This window comes from Crocodylus siamensis, chromosome 3, assembly GCF_052110815.1.
Source record: "Crocodylus siamensis isolate JL-2025a chromosome 3, ASM5211081v1, whole genome shotgun sequence".
Lineage (NCBI taxonomy): Eukaryota > Metazoa > Chordata > Crocodylia > Crocodylidae > Crocodylus > Crocodylus siamensis.
The window spans coordinates 49894347-49921886 of record NC_143397.1 but is presented as its reverse complement, the minus strand read 5'-3'; the positions used below and the strand labels follow the sequence as shown (position 1 = coordinate 49921886).

The following is a 27540-nucleotide window of genomic DNA, read 5'->3' as shown; positions in this document are numbered from 1 at the left end:
TGACGAAGCAGATCGATTACTCAATTGAGTCACTGGAGTGTGGTAATTAGCACACTCTAGAAGACTCCAGCATCTCATATTCCAGTCTCCTTGCATTTAAAAATGGCGGCGGGGGCACCTGACTCAAGCTCATTCGACGATATATGAGACACCATGGCACTTTAATTACAGAGGTTGTCAGACCCACTCTAATTAAAGTGCTGCCCCCTCCCATGCCCGGAGCCCTTATACACTAAGATCAAGTCAATGTCTCATCTGCTCAAACATGAACTAAGTTCCTTTAGTCCCCCCATTTACAGTGGAGTTTTCCAGACCTCCAATTATTACTGTAGCACTTTTACAATTTTTCAATTTTTTTTAAACATTGATTTTAAATACAGTTCTATTAACATTTTCACTAATGATCGACAGAAAAGAATACTAGAGCTTCTGTACTCCTTTTTGATATTCCTCTACTTAAGCATGCATAAACTACTTTGGATCTTTTAGATACAAAATTCCACTGTTGGAATAGCCAAGTAATGTTTATTATTCACCATGAACCCTTAAATCCTTATTAATCCTAGTCACTTTGTCAGGTTGAGAGCCTGAATTATAAAATAAAACAATCAGATATACTGCCAAGAAAAGCAGTGTTAATATACAAGAACTAAAGAGTTTTACAGGATACTTCATTTACACACTACCTCAGTCCTACAAAGAAATCCCTGTATATACAGAGGTCCTTACAAAAACCTCAGAGTTGTAGAACTAAGTATATTTATAATATAATGAACTATGTTAAAGAAAAGGTAGGTGACCTTGTAATTAAAGAGTCCATAAATAAAAGGGCTATAATGCATGTTCTGAAGAATGCAAAAAAGGAGAGAATGCGAAGAAGAACACAACACCACATTCACCAATATAATCACATTTGAAAATGAAAACATGAGTCAGTGCAGCAGACAGAAATGATACAATATCAAATTATAAAGAGTCAGAAGAAAAAAAAATGCTTTCAGTCTAAGATAAAGCCATCCAAAAAACTCAGTTAATTTAATTTGTGAACTGATCATTTTACTTGTGCTGTAATAAACTCTTGGTAATTTCTAATTATTTCTGGCATATTCTTTTGTCATACACACAAAGAGGATCCCAAAAGAGACAGGGAATTTTGAAACCCAACTCTCATTAACACTTTTCTATACTGGAGTGAAAAAGAACCTGAAAAAGTGCTTATTTGAGATGTTAGCTAAGTGATTTCCCCAAACAGCAAGGAACATGGAGAGAGTGAAACATTTTAAAGAATGGGACAGTAAAAGGCATCAAGTTAATTTTACAATGCATTAAAAAAATATCAAACCAGGGATCAGGAAGAGTGAAAACAAATGGACTAATTACAGACAGGAGAATAGGCCCTGCAGAGTGAAGAGAAGCTGCTGAATTCACTGCAAGAGAAACAAGCAAACTGGAAGTGAGGAAGCAGGAGCTAGGCACATGTTCCACTATGGGAGACAGCCAGCCTTGGGTGATGGAGTAGGGTGAACAGGCACTTGACAGATGGGAGATGAACCAAAGTGATCCTAGCATGGCATCAACGTGCATTAGGTTATCTGAGCAGAAGAAGTGCTCCCACTTGCAGTGAAACAGCTGCTCAGTAAGCAAGGATCAGAAACCCATTGATGGGGAATGAGCTGCTGCCTTTTATCATTTTATACAGAAGTGCTACAAGTCCAGGGCCCCACATACTGAAACCAGGGAGGAATATCCTTCCCTATCCGATCCTAAAAGAATAAGCTATTTCTGTTAAAACAAGCAGCAGTGCAAACTAGCAATATCAATGTTTGAAAGTATTATAATTAGGCATCACAGTTTTATACCCAACTAATATTAATGGCATAGGTTCACACATCACAGGTCTTTACTGTTAAAAAATGTTGCTGACCACATTGTTAGAAATATTATTGAAAATGCGTTATCAATAGTGTTGTTAGAACAGCACAGCTGCCAGCTCTCCCTGGTGGGAGGAGGAGGTTGGAGGAGAAGCTACTAAGGGCTCTTTGTATTAAGGTATCACTCTCTCTCTGTTTTGCAAATTTACTATCTCTTTGTTACAGTAAAGCATATACGCCTTAGCGTTCTCATGCAGATAAGAGTAAATTGCAATTTTTAATGGTCCTGTCCTTGGGGCAGAGAAGGTTTGAACTTTTGGTAACCTAAAGTACTTTCTGAGCAGGCGCAATTAGCTAATGCATATAAGCCTATCCGCCCCGCATACTTAAGTAGTTAATTATAATGCACATGCAACGGATGACGTGACGTCATTTCATATATGTTTGTATGAACCGGAAATGAGTTGTAAGAGTTCCTGCTTCTGCACACGTGCTCAGGAGAGAGGGGATAAAGCCTGCTGAGAAGTTGTCCCCGCGGGCAGAGTGTGGTCTTTTGTCTTCGCTCTGACCCTATTTGCAAATATACCTTTTGTGTTGCTAATAGAGTATGTCTGAGACTGAGAGTTCTTCGCCTCCCGAGAAATGAACCGCAGCCATTTCTGCAACAACATGAAGACAAGAGCCTGAGAGCACTCCACTGAATCACATTTTGAATGTCATCTTTATGGCAAGAAGGGCTGAACATTTAATGTAAAGGTAAAGATCAGCTGCTGTGTTTAAGACCAGAATCTAACCAGTTGCATAGAGGCTGCCATCTGCACTATATCCACCCCTGTGCCCTTCTCAAACCTCTGAGAGTAACTGGGGTATAGCAATTCCTTCACCAATTCAGAATCCCACTGAATTGGTATTTTGAAGGAGTAGGCTCAGAGGCCAGGTCATTGGAAACATGTATGCACCAACTCAAAAGTGATGTAAGACTGTAAGATGAGTAACAGCCTGCCTTCACAGAAAAGCTCCGGGGTGGATCCAGCCTGTGGGGATTTGCTAGCTAGTTCCCAGATTGTTAGGAGGAACGTCAGAGGCAATCCAATTTAAGCTGGTTAGAAAAGGGTTGCAGAACTGCTTTTCCCAATCTGCCACTGATCTCAATATCCAGTTATCAAATCCAGGTCATAATGTTTGGCAAATGTATAGACTAAGCCCTAAAAGTGGCTACCCTGGAGATCACTGAAAAAGGAATAGTTCTCCAATATGCTATGGAAGTATCTACTGAACGTAACAGCTGCAATGCATTAAGTGATCCATTTGGATAATTTCTCGCAACCCATGACCTGATCTCTCACAGCCTTCCCCAGTGCCACAAATGATGGGAATGATTTCAAGAACTAGTCAGTCATAGAGAAATAAGGCTGGCAGGGACCTCAAGAGATCATCTAGTCCAACCAGGGATCAAACCTGCAACCTTGGCGTTATTAGCACCACACTCCGACAAAATGAGCTGAATGGTGGTTTCACCCTGCCTAAATAAAGAAGAGATCTTGATTTCTAATCTGCTGTGAGATTTGAAGAGAGAAAACAGGGAGAGAAATGGCTTCTACTGAATGAAAAAATAAACATCCCCTCACTGAAGAACCATGGTGGTGGTTTTATCCTTATGTAAAACAATGCAAGTGGATTAGGAGGTATCTGTCAATCTTACTAATTCTCGAGGGCAAGGGGAGCTGCCAGAAGGAAGATGGATATGACCATGAACTCTTCAAAAGGTCTCCAGCATAAAAATGAAGTGGGAAGAGATTCCCAAAGGCCTGCAAGAACTAAGATCCCAGGGCACAGAAGATTCCCAAAATACCTTGTGTAGTGGCAAAAAGGTGAGAGCTGGAACAGCCCATCAGCAACTAGCGATATTTTGTCCCAGCCAGCCAGATTTATTTAACAAATAGAGCATTCACACTTTAAAAAAATGCAGAGAAGTAGGTCTTTCTATAGACGAAACGCAGAATCTCTCAGCATTTTTCACCTTTGGGATTTAGTTTTAGGTGGGTCCATCTGCTTGGACCTCTCCCAGGCTTCCAATATTCCCCAGGAAGAGAAGTCAGGAGTCAGAGGAGTGTATTGGTGGTGAAGTTAGGAGTTGCTCTCCATGGGGGAATCCCTTGAGAGAAGAGAACGATATATCTGGAGCACAGTCTACAATAGATTTTCTGCTAGAAAAAGGGAGGAGGTGGTAGAGCTAGAACAGGTGTAAGAAGTGGAGACGCTGGGAATGGTAGTAGTAATAGTTCTGCCCTTTCAGTAGTAAAGACAGAACAGAATCCGTACAACTGCCTTTTTTGTCTTGCAAACCACACACTCACAAGTAAGACATACACCCTGTTTTGGGAAGATGGAATGAAGAAAAAAAACATGTTCCAGAGTCATGTCTGAATTCTGACTGCTCAGCCAAAAGCTTCTACCAAATCAAGGGTAAACCCTGTCCCCTCTCTCTCCAAGGTCGGCAGGGGAAGAAACACAGAAACCATTTTATAAACCCCAATTCTGGAGGGCTGATTTTTTGGGACAGTTGCTCATTATAGGTTTGTACAAAATCTAGCATGGATCCCTAATGTATGTGTGTACATAAGGTATTTCTTCTCAGTACCAGAGAGGATGGTGCCAGTCACACTGGTACCAAGGTTTGTACTGGGTACTTAAATGCTACAAAGTTGTAATAGGTCATCCAGGAGCATTAAGGACTCTGGTACAAAGCATTCTAGTGAGCAGTCCTTGCAGATACAAGTTTTGGAGAGCAAGCAAGAAAATGAGATGTTAGCTTGTCCAGGTAGATCAGGTCTCTGGATTCATGGCTTCAGGATTTTTTTCCTTCTTTCCCATTCAGGAATGATGCTCTAAGTCAGATGTACCCTACCTAGATGTAGTGAAGATGGTACTGGATTTTAGTCCTGAGCAAGTGCTGAACTCTGCATGATAGGTGAAAGTTTACTACCTGAACCAGCTGTAGAACCTCACCCTGTGTTTTTGGACAGATACCCTAGTTACAACAATGGTGAAAGAGTGAGATTTCTAGGAGAAAAGTCCCTTTTGGGAGTTGGAGATGATTTGGAAAGATGCATGGAACTGAGAGGCAGTTGGGGCCACACTGTCCTGTGCGACTTGTGTCCCCTCTTGCCCCCCTCCTCTCCAAAACAAGACTGCAACAATAGAGACTACTGATCAAAAGATTCCATATCTCATGCACACACCGCAGGTGGGAACTACACAAAAAATAAATCTAACCAGTCTAAAGAAATTCATGCAGCCACCAAAAATGTCCTAGTAGATTAAAAAATGCCCTATCATAATTCAATCTAGCCCTGACTGTAGTCCATCCACTACCATTAGAAAGACAAAACAGTTTTAATTTTACATTAATAAATACATAAAATATGAGACGATAAAATCTTTGGGACAGAGACAGTCATTCATTCATTATTTATCTGTACAGAATCTAAAACAGATCCCTAATCAGGCCCTCTTGACACTACTGCAATACAAAGCAATACAAATATCATACAACGCACTAATAAAATACTGAGGATCTAAAACCAGTTCTTCCAAGATTCTTACACTAGAAGATAAACTGTACCTTTGGCATATTAGACAGGGTAGAATGCTGCTCATCTCTCCTTATCGTAATTAGAAATGTGGATTTAAATGCTGGTTCATCAAAGCAGGGGAAAGCAGACCTTGCTGCCAGAGGTTCAAACTGAGTTGCTGCAAGCCACCTGATGGGGGACAGAACAAAAAAATAATGATAACATTGTATTATAAACAAAGGTATATCGATGCCAACTGCTAGATGTTACAGAATCACTTTTGGACAGTTTGAAGATAGGGAGAATTAGCTGTTGGTGAGAGACAAGAAACACAGAAGAGCTTTATCTAGTCATGACAAAGTCCTTGCCATTAGGGTACATCTTAAAAGTTTTTGCTGGCATTATTTTTATGCTTAGCAAAATCCAGTCAGAATATAGTTGCTAAAAAAAGCAAGCGATGAGTTTCAAATAAAAAAAATATATAAGGTCCTTATTCCTCCTTAACTTCACATAGCCAAAGGCAACTCCAGGATACATGGATCTCTGTTCTGAGGGAGATCAAGGGGAATAATTTGATGCCTCAGTAGACCAAGTGAAAGGCAGCTTTTACACTTTATGCTACACTTCAACAGGTAGAAAGCGTCACACTAGATTCCCATTAACCATCTGCCACAAAGAAATCCTACTCAGAAACAAATTTAAAGATTCTTATAATTTTTCAAACTTCTGTGCAAGGTTTTTCAACGTATGGACTGGCAGCACTATAATATTCAATTTGTTCTTTATTCTCACCCCTGAAAAAGGGAGGGGGAAAGTCTGGTAAGAGGGGTGTCCTATTTCCCTTGGTCCTTAAATGGCATCAGGTTTACAAGAAATTATTTGCTTCTTTCCATGTCTACTTGTTAAGTTAGCTCCTTAAAAATTCAGCAGTTTTCTTTACTCATTCACCAAATTAAATGATGCCTTGTTTTGCCTTTGTAACAAGCAGCTCTTTAAAAACTACTGATTTGTGAAATATACTAGGGTCCCTCTTAAAGGGACAAAGTCAGAGAAGTGGCTTGATATTGTTACAGGAAGCCTCTGAAAAAGGCCTGGAAAAGAAGTCTATTGCTTTCAAACAATCAAACAGCTGCACTAAAAACTCAGACCACCATCTTCTCCTACAGCAGGGATTCCTAAACTGTGGTTCACATACCGCTGGGGGCACGCAAGACATTTCTGGTACATGGGAAAAATTGTGTAACGGTGGATTTAATCTTCATTATAATAATAATAATAATAATCAGTATTTAAAGAGATTAAAATATAAAATGTATGCTTCTAGGAATATGCAGGCAGTGGGTAAATCTGTAAGAGGGTACACAATAAGAAAAGTTTGGGAACCTCCGTCCTAGAGTAAATGGGGGAGACAAGTAAAGGTTTCAATCACTTCATAAGACCTGGTAAGCAAATGTGGAAACAAATTAGCATTTTTGTTTTGGTTGTATTTGAATACAACATTAGAGTAAAATAAGTGTTGACTGAAAGGAGGCTTTCTAAAAAGGATACACAATGCAAGAGAAAAATATGGTACCAGCTGTTCACAACGTACATAAATAAATGTTGTCCTTTAAATTCTCACTACAAGCATTTCATATTTCACCATAATACACGCCTTTAAGTAAAAGCTGCCCAGGTGCATGCCAGATTACTCTGCTCTGGCAATTTATTTCATTTGATGATATTTTGATATGATCCCCATCTCCTTCAATATCCTGTTATCATATCTGTAAAAAGCAGTATTCCCATGCCAGTGAACCAATCATATAATTTCAACAGAATGTCAAAGGAACAAAAAAGACCAATGAAAAGCTTCCTAATACAGGACTGGGGATGATCTGCCAGGAGGCAGGCTCGAAAGTCTTTCAACATATGCTTAAGAACCTCCTTTCTAGGACGGGTAGGGGCAGCACTCTCTTATAAACAGTCAAATATATAATATGTTTTGACATTTCAGAAAACAGATCTGTTTGTCATATGTACATAGACAAATTGAAACAGATTAAGCATCTTTGATCCAAACTTCTGTCTTTAAATGGCAGCTGTTTGCAAGTAAGAGTCCCAACACTGCACTCAGTTAACACAACAGAATGAGGCAGGGAGAAAGTATCTGGAAGGGAGAGGGAGGATTTCTTTTGCACCTCAACTCAAATGTGTTACTGTTAATTTACTGCCCTCTTGTCAATAGGCTATGGGAAAGGGTAAAAAGATAATGAATGACTACTGAATGTAGTCTAGTAAACAAATTCTTTTTTATGTGAAAATAGACAAAAATAATTTTTCTTAAACTGTGCAGCTCTCAAACTCTATTAAATTAGCTTTATGGTAGATTATACTTGTTTTCAAAGGGACTGAGAAACTGCATAACTCACATTTTTACCTAAAATGGTCACCAGTTTTAAACTGATCCTTCTCATTTAAAAATACACATAGAAGTTGGGCTAACCATAGCTACTAGCATGTTTCTAGAATAACTTATGCCTACCTACTATAATGCTAAAGCCTTGTTAAAATAGGACTGAGCAAGGTGTTGATTGCAAAACCAGAAAACAATAAACATCAAGCTGGTATTTTTTCTTGGAGGGAATCTGGTTAAAATATTCCTTCATACTTAAGAAAAAAATAACAATAGGTTTGCAAGCACTCTTTTCAATTAAGATTGAATCCGTGTGTGTCCTGACTAAAAGCCTTTGTATAAAATGAACTGAATATAGTTAATTCTGGATGCATTCAGGTCCCCTAATTTAAGAATACAGATTAAATTACCATTAACTAAAACACAGGTTGTAAAAAATTATGGGCTAGATTTTGCCATCTTAGGATATGGGCAAAAGTATATTTGTAGTGGCTCCAAAATGAAGGGGGAGCTGCTCCTGTTACTTGCTGCCTGGGAGTGTATAGCAGCTGTTATGCTGTTAACTGATACATGAATGATGGGCGAGGAAGGTGACAAGAAGATTGGCAGCAGGTCTTCTTGAATTTGCTTAAATTCTCCAAATTTCCCTCCAGCCTATACCCTATACTTAGGGGCTTAGGTGGGGATGCCACTGCTACCAAGTCAGGGCTGGGCCTGAAGCCATAGAAGCTGCCTGCCCCGCTACCACCTCACACAAATCCAAGACAAGGGGCTTCTCTCCACCCCCTCTGCTCCCCCAATATTAAGTGGGGGGGTAAAAACTCTGTCTTGGAGTCAAGTAAATACAGCAGAATATTTGGATCAACTGATTTAAGGCTTTGGGCTTGTTTAATTGGATCTCATTTCTGATGTAGCTGGACACAATTGCTTCCTTTGCTGATCAAGCTAGTTGTCATGTCTGTAAGGTTTACTTTATGGTCACTTAGAAATGGGCTTTGGGACCTTCTCCTTAGCTACACTTCTGCAGCTTGGTCTAGGTGAAAAAGGCCATGGCTGGAAACACACCCTTACCTCTGGGGCCTAATCTTTGTGTGAACCATCAATAACACGAGGAATTAGGATTAAACAGAGGGAAAGATATAGTTGTAAAGTATTTAAGAAGAGTGAAAGCCTCCTCCATTTCAGCAAGCCTCTTACTCAACATTTCCTAAGGACCCCTTTTATTCTCCACACATTTTAACAGCTCAGCAAGCACAAAAAATGTACAGCAAAGCTGATGCTTTTTCTCCCTCACCAATTATAATTCATGCAATAACCACACGAGAAGAGCTATTCATACGTGTACCTTTTCTCAGACTGTTCATCCTTGTAGGAGATTTTGTAAAATCCATAGTAGGTATCTGATAAATTAGATGAATAGTCCAGGCTGAGGATGTAGTTCTGCCCTACAAGAAGAGTTTCAGGAGCCACAATTGCAATCTGGTTATGCTTTGGGTACTCCAGAACTTCAACTGGTTTTTCTTGACTCCGTCCTTCTAAATTAAGGGTTGCTTTGGTGATATTAAGTCCTGAGCTATGAAGTATGATATTCCAAGTTACCTGGATGACATTAACAGTAATCCGTACAGAACCTACACATTTCATAGTGGTTAGGTTTGGCTGTAAAAAGAGACTGTAACGTAGTGGTACGATGTTACTAGGAAGCCTAATCTTTGCCCAAGGAAATACCTTTCCATTAGTTGCTAAAGGATATATAAATTCCATTGAATGATTTCTTTTATGGCAGCCTTCTTTGGTAAAAGTACATTTGGGAAGAAGATAAATCACCATTATGACTGAAACTGCAATCACGAGAACAACCACACAAACCACCATGGTCCTTGTAGACGGCACTGAGCATGAGCCAGCTGGATTTTGTCTGTAGCCAGCTCCATTATTACGGAGACCTGAGCTTCTGTTCATGAAAGACATGCCCAGCAATTTTGCTGAAGATTCATAATCCTCCTCCTCCTCATCCATTTCGTGTTCTCCAAGGCCACGCACCAATAGTCGTGAACTCCTTGGCTCATACTCCACTTCATCTGGTTCCAACGGATGCAAGCAAGGCTCCTTAGCCAAGTCAACCACATCAGGTTCTTCCTCAAACATGCTGTTTTCAATCATGTTCCTGGGTAACTGAATTCGATCTGGGGGAGGGGAAAAACAAGCATATGTTATATGATAACTATAATTATTATACCTCAAAGATAATGACTACTGAATGTAGTCTAGTAAACAAATTCTTTTTTATGTGAAAAAGATGAGTGGGGATAATGGAGTCTGCAAAACACTTCTTCAGTACATCCTGTGGAAAACCCTCCAAATTTATCATCTTCTAAGTTTACTTCCCCTCAGAGAATATCTATACATCTTTCTGCCTAGAATGCTGATTTTTTTTGTTTGAATGACAAAGATGTTCCTTACGATACTATCTACACTGAGAAACTGTATAACTCACATTTTAGCTAAAATGGCCACCAGTTTTAAATTGATCCTTCTCATTTAAAAATACACACATAGAAGTTGGGCTAACCATAGCTACTAGCATGTTTCTAGAATAACTTACGCCTACCTACTATAAATGCTAAAGGCTTGTTAAAAAAAAGGACTGAGCTAGGTGTTGATTGCAAAACCAGAAAACAACAAATATCAAGCTGGTATTTTTTCTTGGAGGGAATCTGGTTAAAATAGTCCTTCATATTTATGAAAAAAATAACACCACATTTGCAAGCACTCTTTTCAATTAAGATTGAATCTATGTGTGTCCTGACTAAAAGATAGTTCATATTAAAGTGAAGAATGTCTCCATAAATCTTGACCCTAATTAACAGACTGTTGTATATTCAACCATAATATAAGAGATAATTCAACCCTCACTTTTTCTTCCTCCTTCTTTAGAAGTGTCAGATACTTATGAATCAAACATTTGAAAGTATGTTGTACCAAGCATTTTATTTTGTTATTTCTGTATAATAGCTAATAGCTTAGTCGACCATTCCCAGAGCTAGGAGGAAGTTAGAAGTACTGCTGGATAAAGGGGGTAATGTTCCTAGACACTAGCTACTGATGGCTTAAATATAAAAGTTTATCTTCCTTATGGACCTGAATCAAAGCCCACTGAAATGGTATCCATTGATTTAAAAGGCTGATGAAGGAGACTCCCTGGGGATGCTAGAGAAGAAACTAGAAGAACTGGAAGAACCACCAAACTTATTTAGCTCTGAATTAAACAGTCACTCCCACAAACAGCTCTTTATTTTTCAACCCCATAATTTATGTTTCTTGATGCCTGTTAGTTCTGCTTTTAGCAGTAGTGGTCCAAAAGATATAACTGGACACTTCAGTGCTCATCTGTTTTTTTCTTAATATTATTTTGGGAAAAATATAAACGTAAGTTGGATGAAACAGAACATTTTTGGGACTGACAACCGATTCCCATCCAGGACTCTACACCTTGGTAAAAGAAAATATGGGACCTATAAAGGTATTCTAGAATGGCAGCCCGCAAATCTTGTGCTTTTGCTTCAGTTCCATGAACTTCAATGTGATGCAGACAGGTGCTTAAATTTAAGCAAGTTTAAGAATTTTGCCAAAAAGTCATGTTGGCACTGAAGGAAATGCTTTGCTAAATTGGAGCCTAGAGTCAGTTACTAAAGGAGAACACAGATTAGACTGCATTCAGATGAAACAGGTGGCAAAAGCTTAGAAGTAGTTGAAAATTCTGTTAAATTAGGGGGTTTTGTTTTAAAGTAAAGGGGAGAAAGGGAAATATTTTCATCAATATTTGTTCAGATAAAAAAGCAAAAAATTACTTCAGACAGTTCCAGAGAAGTACATGTTTATGGCAAAGAGCAAGACCTCAGAATTTAACACCCAATACTACAAACTAAAATCATTTAAGAGCAATGTCAACCAAAACTAAAATAAAAATATTCCCTTGATCTAAGAGAGTCTTAAAACAAGTTCCTCCTCTTTTGAAGAAACCTGTTCATCTGAACATTATTCATATCAAACTCTCACCCTCATCATTTAACCTTTTAGAATGACAGAGGGGTAACTTCTGTCATCAGATGTATTGAGCAATAGCTCCACAGACTGTCATTTGCCAAGTGAAGTCAATAGGAAGACCTGTTTATTCTTCGTATTATATACAAATTCATCCAAACTAATAAGTGAAATTCTGATCTGAAGCTTAGTTCATCATGTCAAAAAACTTGAAATAAATATTGTATAAGACTGACTCATGGTGAAAAAAGCTACGAATCTGAGCTCATAAAACACAGTTTATTGTTTCTGGTCAAATTCCAAATTCAGAAACTGTCAATCTAGTCATCATCACTTTTTTCAAAGGAAATATATTCATAGATTGCGAGGCTGGAAGGGACCTCGGAAGATCATCGGGTCCAGCCCCCTGCACCAGGCAAGAAAGACAACTGGGGTCAGGTAACCCCAGCAAGGTAACCGTCCAGTCTCCTCTTGAAGATTTCCAGGGTAGTTGACTGCACCACCTTTGGAGGGAGCTTATTCCAGAGTATGGACACCACAGCTATTCAATGAGTGCTTTGGACTTTGAGGGTTTTGAACAAGTCTACAGACGTTTCATTTTTTTTTAAGAGATTAAAAAATGGTTTACATTTTAAAGAAATAAGTTATTTTCAATTGTAATGTCTGTGTACAAAGCAACCAACCACATTCTTGAACGCCACTTAGTGTCCCTCCTGTTCTTATAGCAGTTCCTTCACAAGTGACACTATCTGCAAAATCTGAGATTTTAAGCTACTTTTTTCCAGAACACATAGAAAAAGTTAAAATAAAGTTTATTAGAATACAAATCTCAACATGAATGTGAAGAGCAATGGACACTTCTTAGTATAGCAAACCAAGAACACTATTTCTTTAGAAAAATCCACAGAAATGCAGGCAGTGTAGCTAGTAAGTAGAAAAACAGCCAGGTTTTACTGATAAAAAAAACCCACCCACGCACTATAAAGTTCAGCTATGGGTTCACATTTCATAGATTCACTGAAGATTGAGGGTACTCCTACACTGGCTTTTTCCATTGGAAAAAAAAAGCAATAAAGCAACAGGGAACTTACAGGTTACTGATTTTACCAATTTCATGGAACTATGCAAGGAGAAGAAGCTATCCAGTTCAAAAAACAAGTCTGGGGCAGGATGTTTTTTGAAAGGTTAACAAGATGGGTTGAAGATTTTTTTTTCTCCCCACTGGCAAGAACAGAGGGGGAACAAAAATATTCTTATAGATTTCATAGACATCAGGGCTGGAAGGGACCTCAGGAGATCATCGAGTCCAGCCCCCTGCCCAAAGGGCAGGAAGTCACCTGGCGTCATAGGATCCCAGCAAGATAAGCATCCAATTTACTCTTGAAGGTGTTCAATGTAGGTGCTTGAACCACCTCCGCTGGCAGACTGTTCCAGACCTTGGGGGCTCAGACAGTAAAGAAATTCTTCCTTATGTCCAGCCTGAAACGGTCTTGCAGGAGTTTGTGACCGTTCGACCTAGTCATCCCTTGGGGCGCTCTGGTGAACAAACGTTCCCCCAGATCCTGGTGGTCACCCCTGATAAACTTATAGGTGGCCATCAGATCATCCCTGAGCCTACGCTTATCCAGGCTAAAGAGTCCCATGGCTCTCAGCCTATCATCATAAGATCTGTTTTCCTGACCTCTGGTCATGCACGTGGCTCTCCTCTGGACTCTCTCAAGCTTCTCCACATCCTTTTTGAATTGTGGAGCCCAAAACTGGACGCAGTACTCCAGCTGCGGCCTCACCAAGGCCGAGTACAAGGGGAGAATGACGTCCTGGGATTTGCTCGAGAAGCATCTATGGATGCACGCCAGCATTTTGGTCACTTTACTAGCCGCAGCATCGCATTGCAGGCTCATGTTCATCTTGTGGTCAATGATGACCCCCAAGTCTCCTTCTCCTGTAGTGCTATCCAATGTAGCACTGCCGAGCCTATAAGGGTGCTGCAGGTTTTTCCTCCCAAGGTGGAGAACCTTGCATTTTTCGGTGTTAAACACCCTCAGGTTCTCATCTGCCCATTTGCTGAGCTTGACCAGGTCAGCCTGGATCACCCGCCTATCTTCTGGCGTGGATGCTTTGCCCCAAAGTTTGGTGTCATCGGCGAACTTGGCCAGTCCACTCCTGACTCCAACGTCCACATCATTAATGAAGATGTTGAACAGTATGGGTCCAAGGACAGAGCCTTGAGGGACCCCAATGGTCACAGGGCACCATGATGAGTGACTGCCATCAATTACAACCCTCTGGGTCCGACCACAGAGCCAATTTCCCAGCCAGCAGATCGTGGTGGAGCCAAGGCCACAACTGGCCAGTTTGGCCAAGAGGTGATCATGGGATACCAGATCAAAAGCTTTTTTGAAGTCAAGATATATTACAACAATCTCTTCTCCCTCGTCCAGGTGATAGGTCTTATAAACTGATGTAGGTTGTAAGGAAAGATTCTCCTTAGGTTTGGGCTTGTAAAGAAACACAACTAAAATACAGCAGAGTTCCCTTCCCTTCCTTCAGTTTAAGTACTGCCAGGAGAAAAGTGGAGCACACCATCAGAATGGCATTGTTTCACTTGCTGAGAAGTGACAAACGATCCTCTGAACTACCCAAGTTCTCCAAGTTACAAGTCCTTAGACCAACATAGCTACAACCTACACTCAAGTTACAAGTGTGTTATAGTACAAAACCATTGGTTCCTGCATTGTCTCAAGCCATAGACAGACATTACATTTGTAGCATTACAAAGATACAAGGGGAGAGATATGCATGTGACCTGCACCACTACAAAACAGCTGAAGAGCTACAGAAATGTTGCTGGATGAAACGGGAAATTCTCTCTAGAGCTACATTGTGCAGCCCTGCATAAAATGTCTGTAAAGTGCTCTGCTCTATCCCCAAAGCAAAGGGGAGCAGAGCCACAGGGCTAGGCAACCACCTATTGCCCCCTTACTAAAAAATATGCTGCTGAAAGCTTTTGTGGAATTTTTTTTTTTTTTTTTTAGCAGTCTAGCCAGTGAGGCTCAGCACATTTGCCCACACCTGTAGCACTACATGTTGTAGTGCTTCAAAAGTGCTGTGGTTCTTTTAGCTCTACAAATGTAACACCTCTCCATAGTCTTAACTCCAAGTCTGATGAATTCTGAAGACATGGAAGTGTGAAAAGGGGTGCTGTGGACATTTTTCACACCAAAACTCCTCCAATCCTGGTCCAAATACACGCTGGAGCTGGGCCCTGATGTAAGATAGAGCAGTGGAAAATGGCCTATATGCCAGAAGCTAGAGAATTATCCTACTTGGAGGGGTGCGTTCATGGTGTTGTTCCGTCATTCCTAATGCCACTACCCTTGATGATGCCAGCACACAAGACGCACTCTTTTGTCTCTTTTGTTTCCCACCAACCCGAGGCCACTTTTGGGCATTTTCACAAACCTTCCTAAGTTGTATTGCATAAAGGATATGGACTATTAAATGTAAAACAAGGAACACCATCTAAGATGTGGCATCAGAAGCAACCATCTAAACTAGTCCCCTGAAAACACCTGAGAGAGGGAGAGAGAGAGAGAGAGAGAGTTTTCTGGCTTACTGTCTGCAGGGGTCAATTTTTATACTTATTCTACTTTCAGACTTGGCAGACACACACAGTGCCAAAGCAACCACAATAATGAAAATTTAGAATGAAGAACTGGCTTGTATTGCTAACATTAAGTTTGAGACCCACATGTACAAAAGCAAATCAATTTTTGTGGGGGCTCCACTGTCTGAAACCATGTTATGACCTGGCTTTAACACTACTATAATCACAGAATCTTAACATAGGATCTGCTAAGCAAATCAAACCTTAGCTGTTAAGTTCAAACACCGTTTACAATCAGGAAAGCTAACAACATGACAAATCAACACTATATAAGCCTTTTAAGAGAACTGCTGATCTTTGGATACCCTTTCTACTGCATAATTGAATTAGACTGATTAAAAACAGTTATAAAAGCTTGATAAAAATAAACAATACAACTCTAGAGAAAGTGATTTTTTTTTTTTTATCTTAATGGCTTTTTATCTTTATCTTGGGCAAGCTGATGCATGTCTTGTAATAACCCACTTGCAATTAGCATGCATGTTGGGCCCTCACCTAACAAAATATCTCTAGAAAAGAAACCAGGATGGTGGGGATGACTTTTTCAGTAAATTTATTTTTATTACACAGAAAATGAATGATCTCATAATACTCTAAACGGCAGAATGCAGCATAAGTTAGGACCTACCTAAGTTGCAGCAAGACAACGAGGTTTTCTTTGCCAGTTCACGGTGTACAGAACTGATTGTGTGGGCATTTTGTGACTGTCCTGCCCCTTGCTGCTGATTGGCAGAGCAGCCTCAGCAGCCCCACCCCTCACCACTGCTTCGTGGAGGATGCCTTCACTCAGGCTATATCACTACTGCTCTCTTTGTCCCACTTCTAGATGCTAATTGGTGATGTGTGTCTTCACTCAGTCTACCTCATTACCGCTTTTTTTTGGCATTGGCCATGATTTCATGGGAAATCATGGCCAATGCCAGATTTCCCAGCAATTGTAGACAACGTTGTTTTTTGTGGTTTCTGTGAAATCCACAAAACCTCAATATATGTAGGTATCTAAGCATAAGTGAAAGATCATGGAGATATGGTCCGGACCAGCCAGCTTTGAGTAGGGGATTGGATTAGAGAACCTCCTGAGGTCCCTTCCAACCCTAATTTTCTATGATTCTGTGATATGTTAAGACAGTCAGGGCAAGACAAATAGTAGACATCTTCTCTTATGCCTGTTGGATACCCATCCATGCAAGCTTTACAAATCAATCTTCTAATCTAATTTAATTAGCAATCATATTAACTGCTCTCTTTAGAGCTGCATAAATATTCACATTCACCATAAAACACAACTGGGTCTCTTGATCACACACGGGCAATTAGGTAGTATAATACTGTCTTGTGTTCACTTGCTTTTCACCTCCTGTAAGCATTCATGTCATCTGAAACTTGCCCTGTTAAAAAGGAACCTGTCATTTTCTTCCCCTAGCAGGAATTCCAGCAGACAACTTTACCTCTACTGGCAGGTAAAATGTCTTATTGTATTATGCAGGGTGAATGGTATAACATTTCATCAAACCATCTTTATTTGTATGTTTACAGAGCTCGATATTTGGAAACACTAAAATGAAGTCACAATTCCTTTATTTTTCAAAAACATCTTATTAACAGCCTTATAGGAAAAGATTATCAGTTGCAGAAAGCAACAAGCAAGCAACTTCTTAGCTTTTAGGATTCCTGCTTAGGTGCACTTCAAACAGTACTTTTCGTTTAAAATTAACATTCAAAATCAACGCCATGAACAGGGAACCCTTGTAAAACTCTTAACGTGTCTACTGCACCAACTACAAAATTAGGTGCTGCTCCAGTAAACCTGTCTTTTGCTTATATGATCCTCCGCCTTCACTGCTTGTCCCCCCCATGCTTGTTATACATGGCAGTTACGACCATATTTCAAAAGGGAGCGCGATGTTCCACACTCAACCAGCAATACCCTCTAGAGCAGGTGTCCTCAGCCCCTGGCCTGAAAACCAGATCTGGTCCATAGTGTCACATCATCCAGCCTGAGGGATCCAGAAATTTGGCAGCAGAGGGCTGGCAATTAACACTGCCACTGCACCCTGCTGCCAAATTTCAGACCTATGGAGAGCCCCACAGGCCAGATAACATGGTTCTGCAGCCAGATCAGGGTGCAAGGAGGCAAGCCAGCACGTGGCATGACCCAGGTGTATGAGGCTGCAACCATGGACTGACCCCATGCAGAATCAGGCACGCAAACTGACCCCACACCACTCATCCAGCCCATGGGGCCAGAAGGGTAGGTTCTACTGCTCTAGATAAATCTGTTACAATATTTTGGGGCCTGCTTCTCCTTCTGTTATTTTGCATGCATTCCCAATGCTAAAGGGAAGTAACAACAAAATGAAAAATAAGTGGAGCATGTTGCCAGTACAAAGCACATGGCAGTGGTCTTTTAAAAAGAAAAAAAAAAAATCACTATCCTGTGGTTTTGTGTCAGAACTAATGGCAGTTTCCTCTTGCATCCAAAACAACTTTGTTTTTCTACCTTTTAAGCTGCTTCTGCTTCCCCCTGCCCCACAAAAAAAGTGCTCACAGAAATTAGAGGGGGAAAGGGAAAGAACATAAAAGCTAATACAATTTCCTGTTCCTAATGTGCTCAGAAAATCAGTCATTTACCGTCAAACCTACAGAAGCCCTATAATGAGAGGAATACTTGGTGATTTCTTTTAAACAATGGACATAATGACATAGATTTTTTCCTGTGAAAGTCTACAGCTTGACCTATGGTAAGATATGGGATTTATGAGAGCAGTTTATCAAAAGTACAGAACTGTAGACATTTAAACCTTTTAAATCACTGGAGAGAAATGCCCTGCACAGCTACCTACAATGCAGTTATATCTGCATTAGTGATGCTGCTTACCATTCATATATGGCTTGTCTAACATGACAACAGGTGAAATTCAATATAAGTACTCTGTAAAATTCAGCTATCATAAAAGTACTCTAGACAAATGCAATATTAAACCAAAGACAAATATTTCTACTCAACTCAACAAAATACTCTTGGGGGGGGGGGTGTTACCAAATTAAGAAAAAAACCCACTAGAGCTGCTTTAAGTTACAGGGCTGTACTTCTGTAATGAATAAATATAAATATTATGGATTCCTACTGGCACCTGTAAAAACAGACCATTTCTACTTAAGCTTTAAAAAAAAGGAAGTATATTGTGGCTGAAAGCAACTTGATGTCCAACATCTTTTTAACACTACTGGGATGATACAACCTTTGCTTGAAAGACCTAACAGTCAACCCAAATCAAACCTAAGCATCTCAGAATCAATTAAAAACATCTGGAATTGTGATTCTGGAAAAGAGAACAAGCAAAGTTTATTTTTATAAACTATGCTAAAATAATGCTTTTCTTTAGAGGGAACTGCTAAGTACTACAATCAAATAAAATATGAGACAGGAAACTAAAGTTAACACATACTTGAGAACTAGCTGTACAATCAGATAAGGCAGCAACCTGTATTTTGAAAATCCAAGAGAGAAGGAAGTGACTCAAAATGTTACTCTTCACCTTACTGAGGCAATTCAGTAAGCAAGCTATACAACAAACACAGAGAAATGATAATGCATAAGCCTGCCATTTAATGAGGAAAAAATAAAAAAGAGATTTGCCATTAGAGAGCCCCTTTAAAAGGGCAATTGTATTTTAATGTTCAATACTGTCTTCCCATCTGTCTGTCCCATTTGTCTGTATCCAAGCTTGCTTAGTTGTATGTTTGCACACTGTCCTAGGCACTAACATCTGGCTAACAACTAAAGTCCTAAATGCTATGCTATGGTAATATAAAAAAAAATATGAAAACTACTGCACAAAGTTCCCCTTTGCAAGTTATTCTTTAGGGTAATTCTAAATGGATGATTCGGTATTGCATTAGGAATCCCTGCACAGATCAATAATTAAGTTGCTGATCCTACTGGAAGCGTCAGTAGCTTTATTCTCGATACTTAAATACTCATTAGGCCTCAGCTCCTCAGACATTTACAATACTCCAGTGAACTCACAATTGTGAAAAATACATCTAGGAAGAGTTGCATTGGAAATGCATAAGTGATTAATTAAATCTTGGCCACTTGAAACAAAAACCTGACCTACTCTACTCTCAATAGTCTCAGCTATGAAGTTTTATATGAAAAGTGTCTGTGAGCTAGTACTAGTTGATTGAATCCAGTGTTTAAATTAAAGGAGTTTTTTTTCCTAATATATAAACAAAATATGAAATAAGGGAAAGTATAGCCCATTAGACAAAAAAAATGTTTAAATAATTGTCCAGTTATTAACTGGATTTAAATTATACCTTCTCCGTTAGGGAAATGTGAGTGAAGAAGAGTAAAAGGGGAATTCTAGGTGTGTTTCTTTAATGTGAAGTGCACACATAGATATAGCTTTCAAATTGTTACTTTGGTAACAAAGTTGACCATCTCCACCGATTTCTAGAGCAGCATATTACCCTAGTATAGTCTACTGGATGTTTGAAGGGATTGGCTCTGGGACATTCATGCATCTGATTACATATTTCATAATGATCACTTCACTACTTTTGATGCACAGAGATCGTCTCTCTAACTACACCAGTACCTCCAACAGTTGTTCAGAGGGTGCTGTCTGTGCTACAATTCTATTGTTTTACTTCAATTATCTCAATTACAATTTGATAAGTAAACAGCCTTTTAGAAGAAAATTCTACATAGCTCAGGACTGTTCAAATGGTTTCTGCAGCTTATGACACGGCCATCCAGGGCCAGGGTTTGCTTCCACCTTTAAGGCTATGGACAGAAGTTACACAAACTGGTTTAAGCAACAGAAACTGGTTTAAACCTGTAACAGAACAAAAGTTCAGTGCACAAAAACCAGTTTCAAAACGGCCAAAACTGGTTTAAGATAAACCTGGTTGAATGTAGTATCAGATTTTACCGATTGAGGCCAAACCAGTTCATGGAACTTTGTCCCAGACCTAAGCGTGAATGGGTCACCATAAACTATCTAGAGCTACAGATTTTCAATACAAGTATTAAATACTCTCCCCATCCTTTTAAAAAATAACATAGCAGGAAAACGGACTCTCATGAAAACAAGCATTCTAAAAGAAAAGGCACACTTCCTAATGGAGGTGCAATTGCTATGTAATATACCTACAATATGAATATGTAATAATGGTATGAAGTTTGTACCTGCCCAGTACAACAAAGCTATTTGATAGGCAAGTAGATTCTCAACCGGGGTGTCACGGCACCCTGGGGTGCCTTGCAAACCTTTCATGCAATGTTAGCACTGTTAGGTATGCAAACATTTTTCATGAGATAAATCCAGAGATTTTAAAGAGAAACTCACGGTATCAAAATGATTCTGCCCTTTTGTGGTTTGAGTTCTTTCTAACAGAAGAATTGCTGTATTGTGTTTTGTAGTAAAAAACACAAGTGAAAAACTAAGAGCTAGCATTTTCTGAGGGATGCTTTGAGTCTATCACAGACTGCCTTGAGTCCAAAAAGGTTAAGAACCACTATGACAGACTTCTGCATGGATGGTTGGGTGGATTAGTATTACTATACTGTATTTTCTCACGCACACCACACCCCTGAATTAACACAAACCCTGTTTTTGAAACAGGGGGGAAAAGCTCTTACCTTGGACAAGTGAGAAACTGCAGCTAAGGAGGCAAGCCTGCTCCGAAGCCTGACACCAGGCCCATGACCTGGACAGGAACATGGACTGACCCTGAGTCCAGAGCTGCAATCTTGATCCCACCACACTGGGCTCACCTAAAACCAGCCACTCTTGCTGACCCAGTTTAGCACATGGGTTCATATTATCCAGCCAGGGCTTCCCGTGGGTCTGGAAGTCTATTAGTGGGGCAGTAGTGCCAGTGTTAATTGCTGTGGCTCCCAGAACCTCCGCAATTAACACTGCTGCTGCTCCCCTGCTGCCAAATTTCTGGACCCATTGAGAGCCATATTTCTCACATGTAATGAACACCCCAATTTCTACCAACTGGATTGGCAGGAGCGGAAAGTGTAGTCTATATGTGAGAAAATACGGCAATATCAGGCTGTTGGAAAGAGAAAGCAAGGAAGCAACAAAATACAGAAATGCAACTTCAGCAAAACACTGGGATATGGAACAAAGACCTACTTTCAGGCACTATCTCCAAAGTTACAGAGCAGCCCTGCTTCAAGACCCTTCTACATTGCTTTTGCCCTAAACAAATGATACTTCCCTTTAAGAAAACTCTCCAGTAACCAAATAATGTTGTCATTACCACTATAGGGAATAGAGCTGCAGGTAATGAAAATGCATCTAACTTGGCAAAGTTGAGTAATCGCATGGTAACCAAGGCCCATTCTGTAATCATTACAAGGTCTCAAGCTGTCACATCTCTCTTCAGGATGGAGTCATGTAACTTCTCACAGCATGACTAAACTTTATTGCTGTTACTGCATTATCGATATACCCGAGTTACTTTTAAATTACGTAACTCGCGTATCAATACCAGCAAAGCCAATGAAGCACAAACCTTTAAAACTTGTCAAAATAAAGTATCTGCAGGAGTTCTGCAACCCATGCCAAGCTCTATACTTCAGTGTCTACATAGCTAACAGCTCCCAAGCTACGTAATTTAAAACAAGTGTTTTGGCCCACCCCACATGTCTGCAGTGCAGGCACCACAGTGAAGTATCAATGTCCTGTGCGTGTGAATGGATTACATGATTCTACACCCAAGAGGGTGGTGAATTGAAGCCAGAGAGACAGCAGACAGTTTAGGGTGCTGCACACTCAGTGAGAGCAGATAGGTTCTGAGGTACAATAACCTAGTAACAAATGCAACAAGGAACCAACAAAAAGCTGCTTGATGACCAGGGATCTGGGTTCTCCATCTCCCGCAGAAAAGTATGGATTTTCCCCTTTATAGAAGGAAATTGAGGATTTTCCACTTTAAAAAAGAAAAACCTGGGAAACTGCGGGTTTCCCCTTGCAGGCTGGCAGAGTTCTAGCTTGTAAGGGGTTGCTTGGGGCTGGTAGGAGTGGGAGGAGGGTGATCAGAGTCAGGGGGTGTCATGTGCATGTGCACGTGCACACATGCATGTGGGCCAGCAATGCAACCACGCAGCGAGGTGGAGAGCAGCTCCCGCAGCTCCCTGAATGTGTGCGGGTGGTAGGGGGAAGGCATAGGTGATGTGTGGGAGGGCAGAGGGGTAATAGGTGACACATCAGGAGGGGCATGTGCCCCCCCCCCCAAAATTTCTGCATCCACAGCGGGGCATGGAGCTGCAACCTGGACTGGCACTGGGTAGCAGCCACCTCTGTGGCCCAGCAGGCAGGACCCAGTGCAGGAGTACAGAGCAGGCAGGGAGGCATCACTACCAGGAGCACCACGCTGTCATGGCCACCAAAGTGAGGTACCCCCTGCCTGCCCGGCAACAGCCGAGGGTCACAACTCCATGCTGCGGCACCTCACCTTGATAACCATGGCACAGTGGCTGGCTCAGGGCTCCCAGCAGCAGGAGTGGCACGAAGTTGTTCCCCCTATTACTGCTAGGCAGGCAGGGGGCACCTCACCTTGGCAGCCATGTCAGCATGGCACCCTCTCCCATGCCAGGTCCCACCAGCTGGGTTGCAGAGGCTACCATTGTGGCTGTAGAAATCTGGGGGGCCATATGGCCCCTTCATACCTCCTGACACATTGCCTATGGCATCACCACTCACCCCCTATCCCACATACTTCCCCCTTTCTCCTTGAAATCTGCCAATAGCATTTAAAAAGAGAAACAAAATACAATTAAAACTATGTTGGCCTATCCCAGGCCTACTTCCAAACAACCTAAATTCCTCCTAGCTCTCCATTCTTTGGCAGAACTGGCACAAAGAGCTACCTCCCTGGAGTTTTATACTTGTCTCCAAAGACAATGACGATCAGAATTAACTCTGCTACTGTAGTTTATTCAATGGTCCACTCCCAGGGAAAAGGAAATCCTCACTAGCTCTTGCCTTACTTTCTTTTTAAAGAATATACACAGGCTCCTCATCCTCTCTTCCTACTATCCTGAAGCCTTTATATAAGGCAGTCTCAGAATATTTTCCCAATCAGATCCAATACTGAACTAAGAATGACATCATTCCAGATTAAGGTAAGTGGGCTAATTGATCTCTCAGATTCTAAATAACCTTAAATCTGTTGTGATAGGCTCCTGTGATAGGCATTATGCTACTTATCAGCCCTATATTTCAGAGGAACACAAGTTTACCTTCTTGATACTTTGTTTACTGAGACCAGTTAAAAATCTTTCTTAGTTGTTACCTTGTTGTGTGACCAAGCAAAATTCTTGTGTCTAAACAGGGGCTGGCAACCTTTTCTGTCTGTGGGCCAAAATGACCCACCCCAGGTTGGAGGTAGGCAAGCAAGAGCTAGGACACTACCGCCACCACAGTTTTCTCCCTAGTAACACAGGGAAAATGCCAGCAGCTAGCACTTCTTCCTGCAGAAGCAAAGGGACGGCACCCACAGTATGTGACCCCTGTTACTGAATATAGTCACAGCCCCAAGGGCCAGTGAGGTGGAACCAGCCCATAGGTCACAGATTGCCAACCCCTGCCTAAAACGCTTCTGAAAAAAATCCTGCATTCGCTAGTTCAGTTGTATGACTAAATATTCCAGTAGCTGCTTAACAAAAATATTGCCAGGAAAGGAATGCCATTTCAGAATGGCACCAACAGAAGAACAGATTTATCAGCTAAAACAAACAAAGGAAAAAAAATAGAGGTACATCGATATATCAGTCCGATATCAGATTGGTAGCAATTTAAAAAAAATTGTCTGTATCCAATATCGGCCCTATGGGGCCAATAATTTGGCTGATAAATGCTCATGCTGCATGCAGCCACAACGCAGCATGGAGCAGAGCCAGCAGCTTGGAGAGCTGCCTCCAGCTGGTAAGTCAGAAGGGGAAAGGGAAGGGAAGGGAAGTGGGGGGCATAGATCAGGACCCTGCACTGAGGGAGGGGGCAAAGGCAGGTGCTGCCCTGGGGCAGGAGGGGGGAGGTGGGATGGAGGCATGGCTCATGGGGCAAGGGCAGCTCTGACCACTGCTTGCACTGGGGGGGGGGGGGGGCAGAAATACATGCCCCAGATCCACACAATGCGGGGCGGGCTGCAGCTGCGGGGTAGAGCCAGAGCCGGCACTGTGCAGGGCTCATCTTGCCAGGGGTCAGGCACAGAGCGTGCTCTGGATGTACTGGGAGGAGGCTGCAGCCACCCCAAATTTTACTGCAGCTCCGCTCTGAGCCCTGTGCTGCTGCCCAGAACAGCTGTGCTTTTTCCTGGCGCTTAGGTGGAGGCAGAGCATTCAGCCATGGCTGCACCAGGCAGCTGGGAGTGGAGCTGAAGCAAAATCTGGGATGCCTGCATACTTCTCCCACTGCTGCCAGAGCCCACTCCGAGCCCAGCCCCTGACGGGAGGAGCCCTGTGCACCACTGTCTCCGGCTACAACCCACAGATGCGGAGCACACGCCCCCCTCCCCTGCAGTCCCGGGGTGCAAGCAGCGGTGGGAGCCACCCCCACTGCACGAGCTGCGCCTCTGTCCCATCCCTCCATCCTCCCAGGGCAGCACCTGCTCCTGCCCCCTCCACTTCAGGGGTGCTGATCTGGCCCTCTGCACCCCTTCCCACCCCCTTCCACTACAATAGACTTACTAGCTGATGGCAGCTGTATCAGATATCAGATGGATATTGGCCCCCAAAAATCTCTATTGGTGCACCCCTGGAAAACCCCCCATCAAAATAGAAACACAGGGCTGGAAAAAGGCCTTACAGGCCATTAAGTCCCTTCCTCTCCCAAACACCATTCATCCAAGGCATCCTCAAATTTGACCCTCGCAAACAGCTAAGACACTAAACTAAAAACATTAAAAACTTCCTACAATATATCACAGATAAGAGCCCATGAGAAGAGGGCACTGTCAATACCCCACTGCAGTGTCAGAGAAGTAATCTGTTAATATATATTCACAGGATCCCAGGAAATGAAGAATCCCCATGTTACAGAAAAAGGCAGAAACCTCACAGTCCTTGCCAGTCAGACATAGGAAAAATATTCCTCACCCCAACTCTGGAAGCTGGTTTGACCTTAAGCCAAACAAACAAAAAAAAAAAGTCAGTGAATTTTCTAAGTATTTAGCAGAAGCAGCAGCACATCCCAGTAAAAACAAAACAAGCTTAAAAAAAGATCAACCAGCTCTGGTTATAATCAATGTCAAATCCTTCAGAAGAGAGGAAGGAGGAACCCAGAAGCTAGCATCATTCCTAGGGGGAAAATATATTCCTTCCTGTCCCTTTCCTCCACCACTCCTCAGTCCTATAAGCCAATAGGCAAAAGTCCTGAAGCCTGAAATTGCCAGGCAGCTTAAAAACAGACTATAAACCATTAAAAGGTAAAATGAAGTGAAAGAAAAGATTTGTTTGGGAACCAAAAATTACTTTCCAAAAATATTTTTCTCCTGTGGTTCTGAACTTTGAGAGTTTTGAACAAGGCTACAGATGTTTCATTTTTTTTTTTTTTTTAGAGATTAAAAAATGGTTTACATTTTAAAGAAATAAGTTATTTTCAATTGTAATGTCTGTGTACAAAGCAACCAACCACATTCTTGAATGCCGCTTAGTGTCCCTCCTGTTCTTATAGCAGTTCCTTAACAAGTGACACTATCTGCAAAATTCTATCACCAATGCAAGACCTGCAAGTAGTCCTATCAGTATACAGTGTGGAACCAACAAGGCAGAAATATTTCAATACAACTTATACTATGTGGCATATAGCACTGTCAGCCACCTATAGTACAAATATGATGTTAGTATAACTCAACTATACATTGTTTTATGCTTCTGGCATGTTAGTTTATCCTCTCAAAGATGCAAGATACCTATTCGTGCTGTTACAATGTGGGCTCCATCTAACTGATTTGGAAGCACCATCTTATTTCATTTGGGGTTCCTCCCACCTTAAGATCATATGTTTGTGTCTTTCACAACGAGCTGATTCCAATGTTTCCCATGCCAGCAAAAACTTTGTTGTGCTATGGCCTTGTTTTGTCATTTTTGGACAAACATTCTCCATTGTGGTATTTTGTTTCCTTGTCTACTGTGTCTCTCTCATTATTCCATACACTTTGAGTTTTTTCCATAAATAAAAATGAAAGAAATACAGTCCAACATTACAGATTTTGGTTATTCATTCTTAACAGGAAGAATGGTACAAAGACTATTAGCAGGATTCATTTGTCTAGAATCAGACAGCCATCTGAGCAATGAGATTCACAAAGCCAAATACACAATTACAATACACAAAGCCAAACATACAATAGCAGCATAGAGTTCAACACTGAGTACAGTGGCCACAATCACTTTCTCTCAAAAAAAGTATAGTCAGAGATGGTGAGGGCAGCACCATTTTTTATATAATAGGCTGGTGGTTACAGTATTCATTCAGAAAGTGAGAGATCTATGTTCTAGGCTCTCCTCAACTGGAAAGGACTTGAGTCCACAAATTCCTCTTGTCCCTATTTCCTGGGATACAACTTATACCGTTATAGGAATCATGGTCAAAAATTGACTTTTACATCCTCTAAAGAACAAGAGAGAAAAGAAAGAACCTTACTAAAGAAAGGAATAGAAGGAAATCTGTAGCGTGGTAGAACTCATACAAAAGGAGAAGGGCTGACATGTGGTGGCAAGCGAGGTATGACTTAAGTTCCAATACAATTTCTTCACCATCTCCTATTTATTCCCTTGCACACCATGAAAATAACTAGCTGCCAGGCTTTCTAAGAATAATGGTTCTCTCAAACAGAATGTGTGCTCAAAATTACAGCTGTACCTAATACCATGGTTTCATTATCAGTGCATGTCAACATTTCCATGATAAGCAGGTTCATTACATACCTGTAAATATTTGCTCTGGGTTGTTACCTGTCAGC

General features: G+C 41.1%; 1 protein-coding gene across 1 annotated transcript in view; it reads right to left on the bottom strand.

Moving 5' to 3' along the window:
• LNPEP (leucyl and cystinyl aminopeptidase) overlaps positions 1-27540 on the bottom strand; it is an 86697-nt gene that overhangs the window by 39730 nt on the left and 19427 nt on the right. The window contains exons 2-3 of the mRNA XM_090038317.1: positions 9187-10027; positions 5497-5635 (exon numbers count right to left, since the gene is read on the bottom strand). Coding sequence (XP_089894443.1) covers positions 5497-5635; positions 9187-10027 — 980 coding nt within the window. The remainder of the gene's footprint in view (positions 1-5496; positions 5636-9186; positions 10028-27540) is intronic.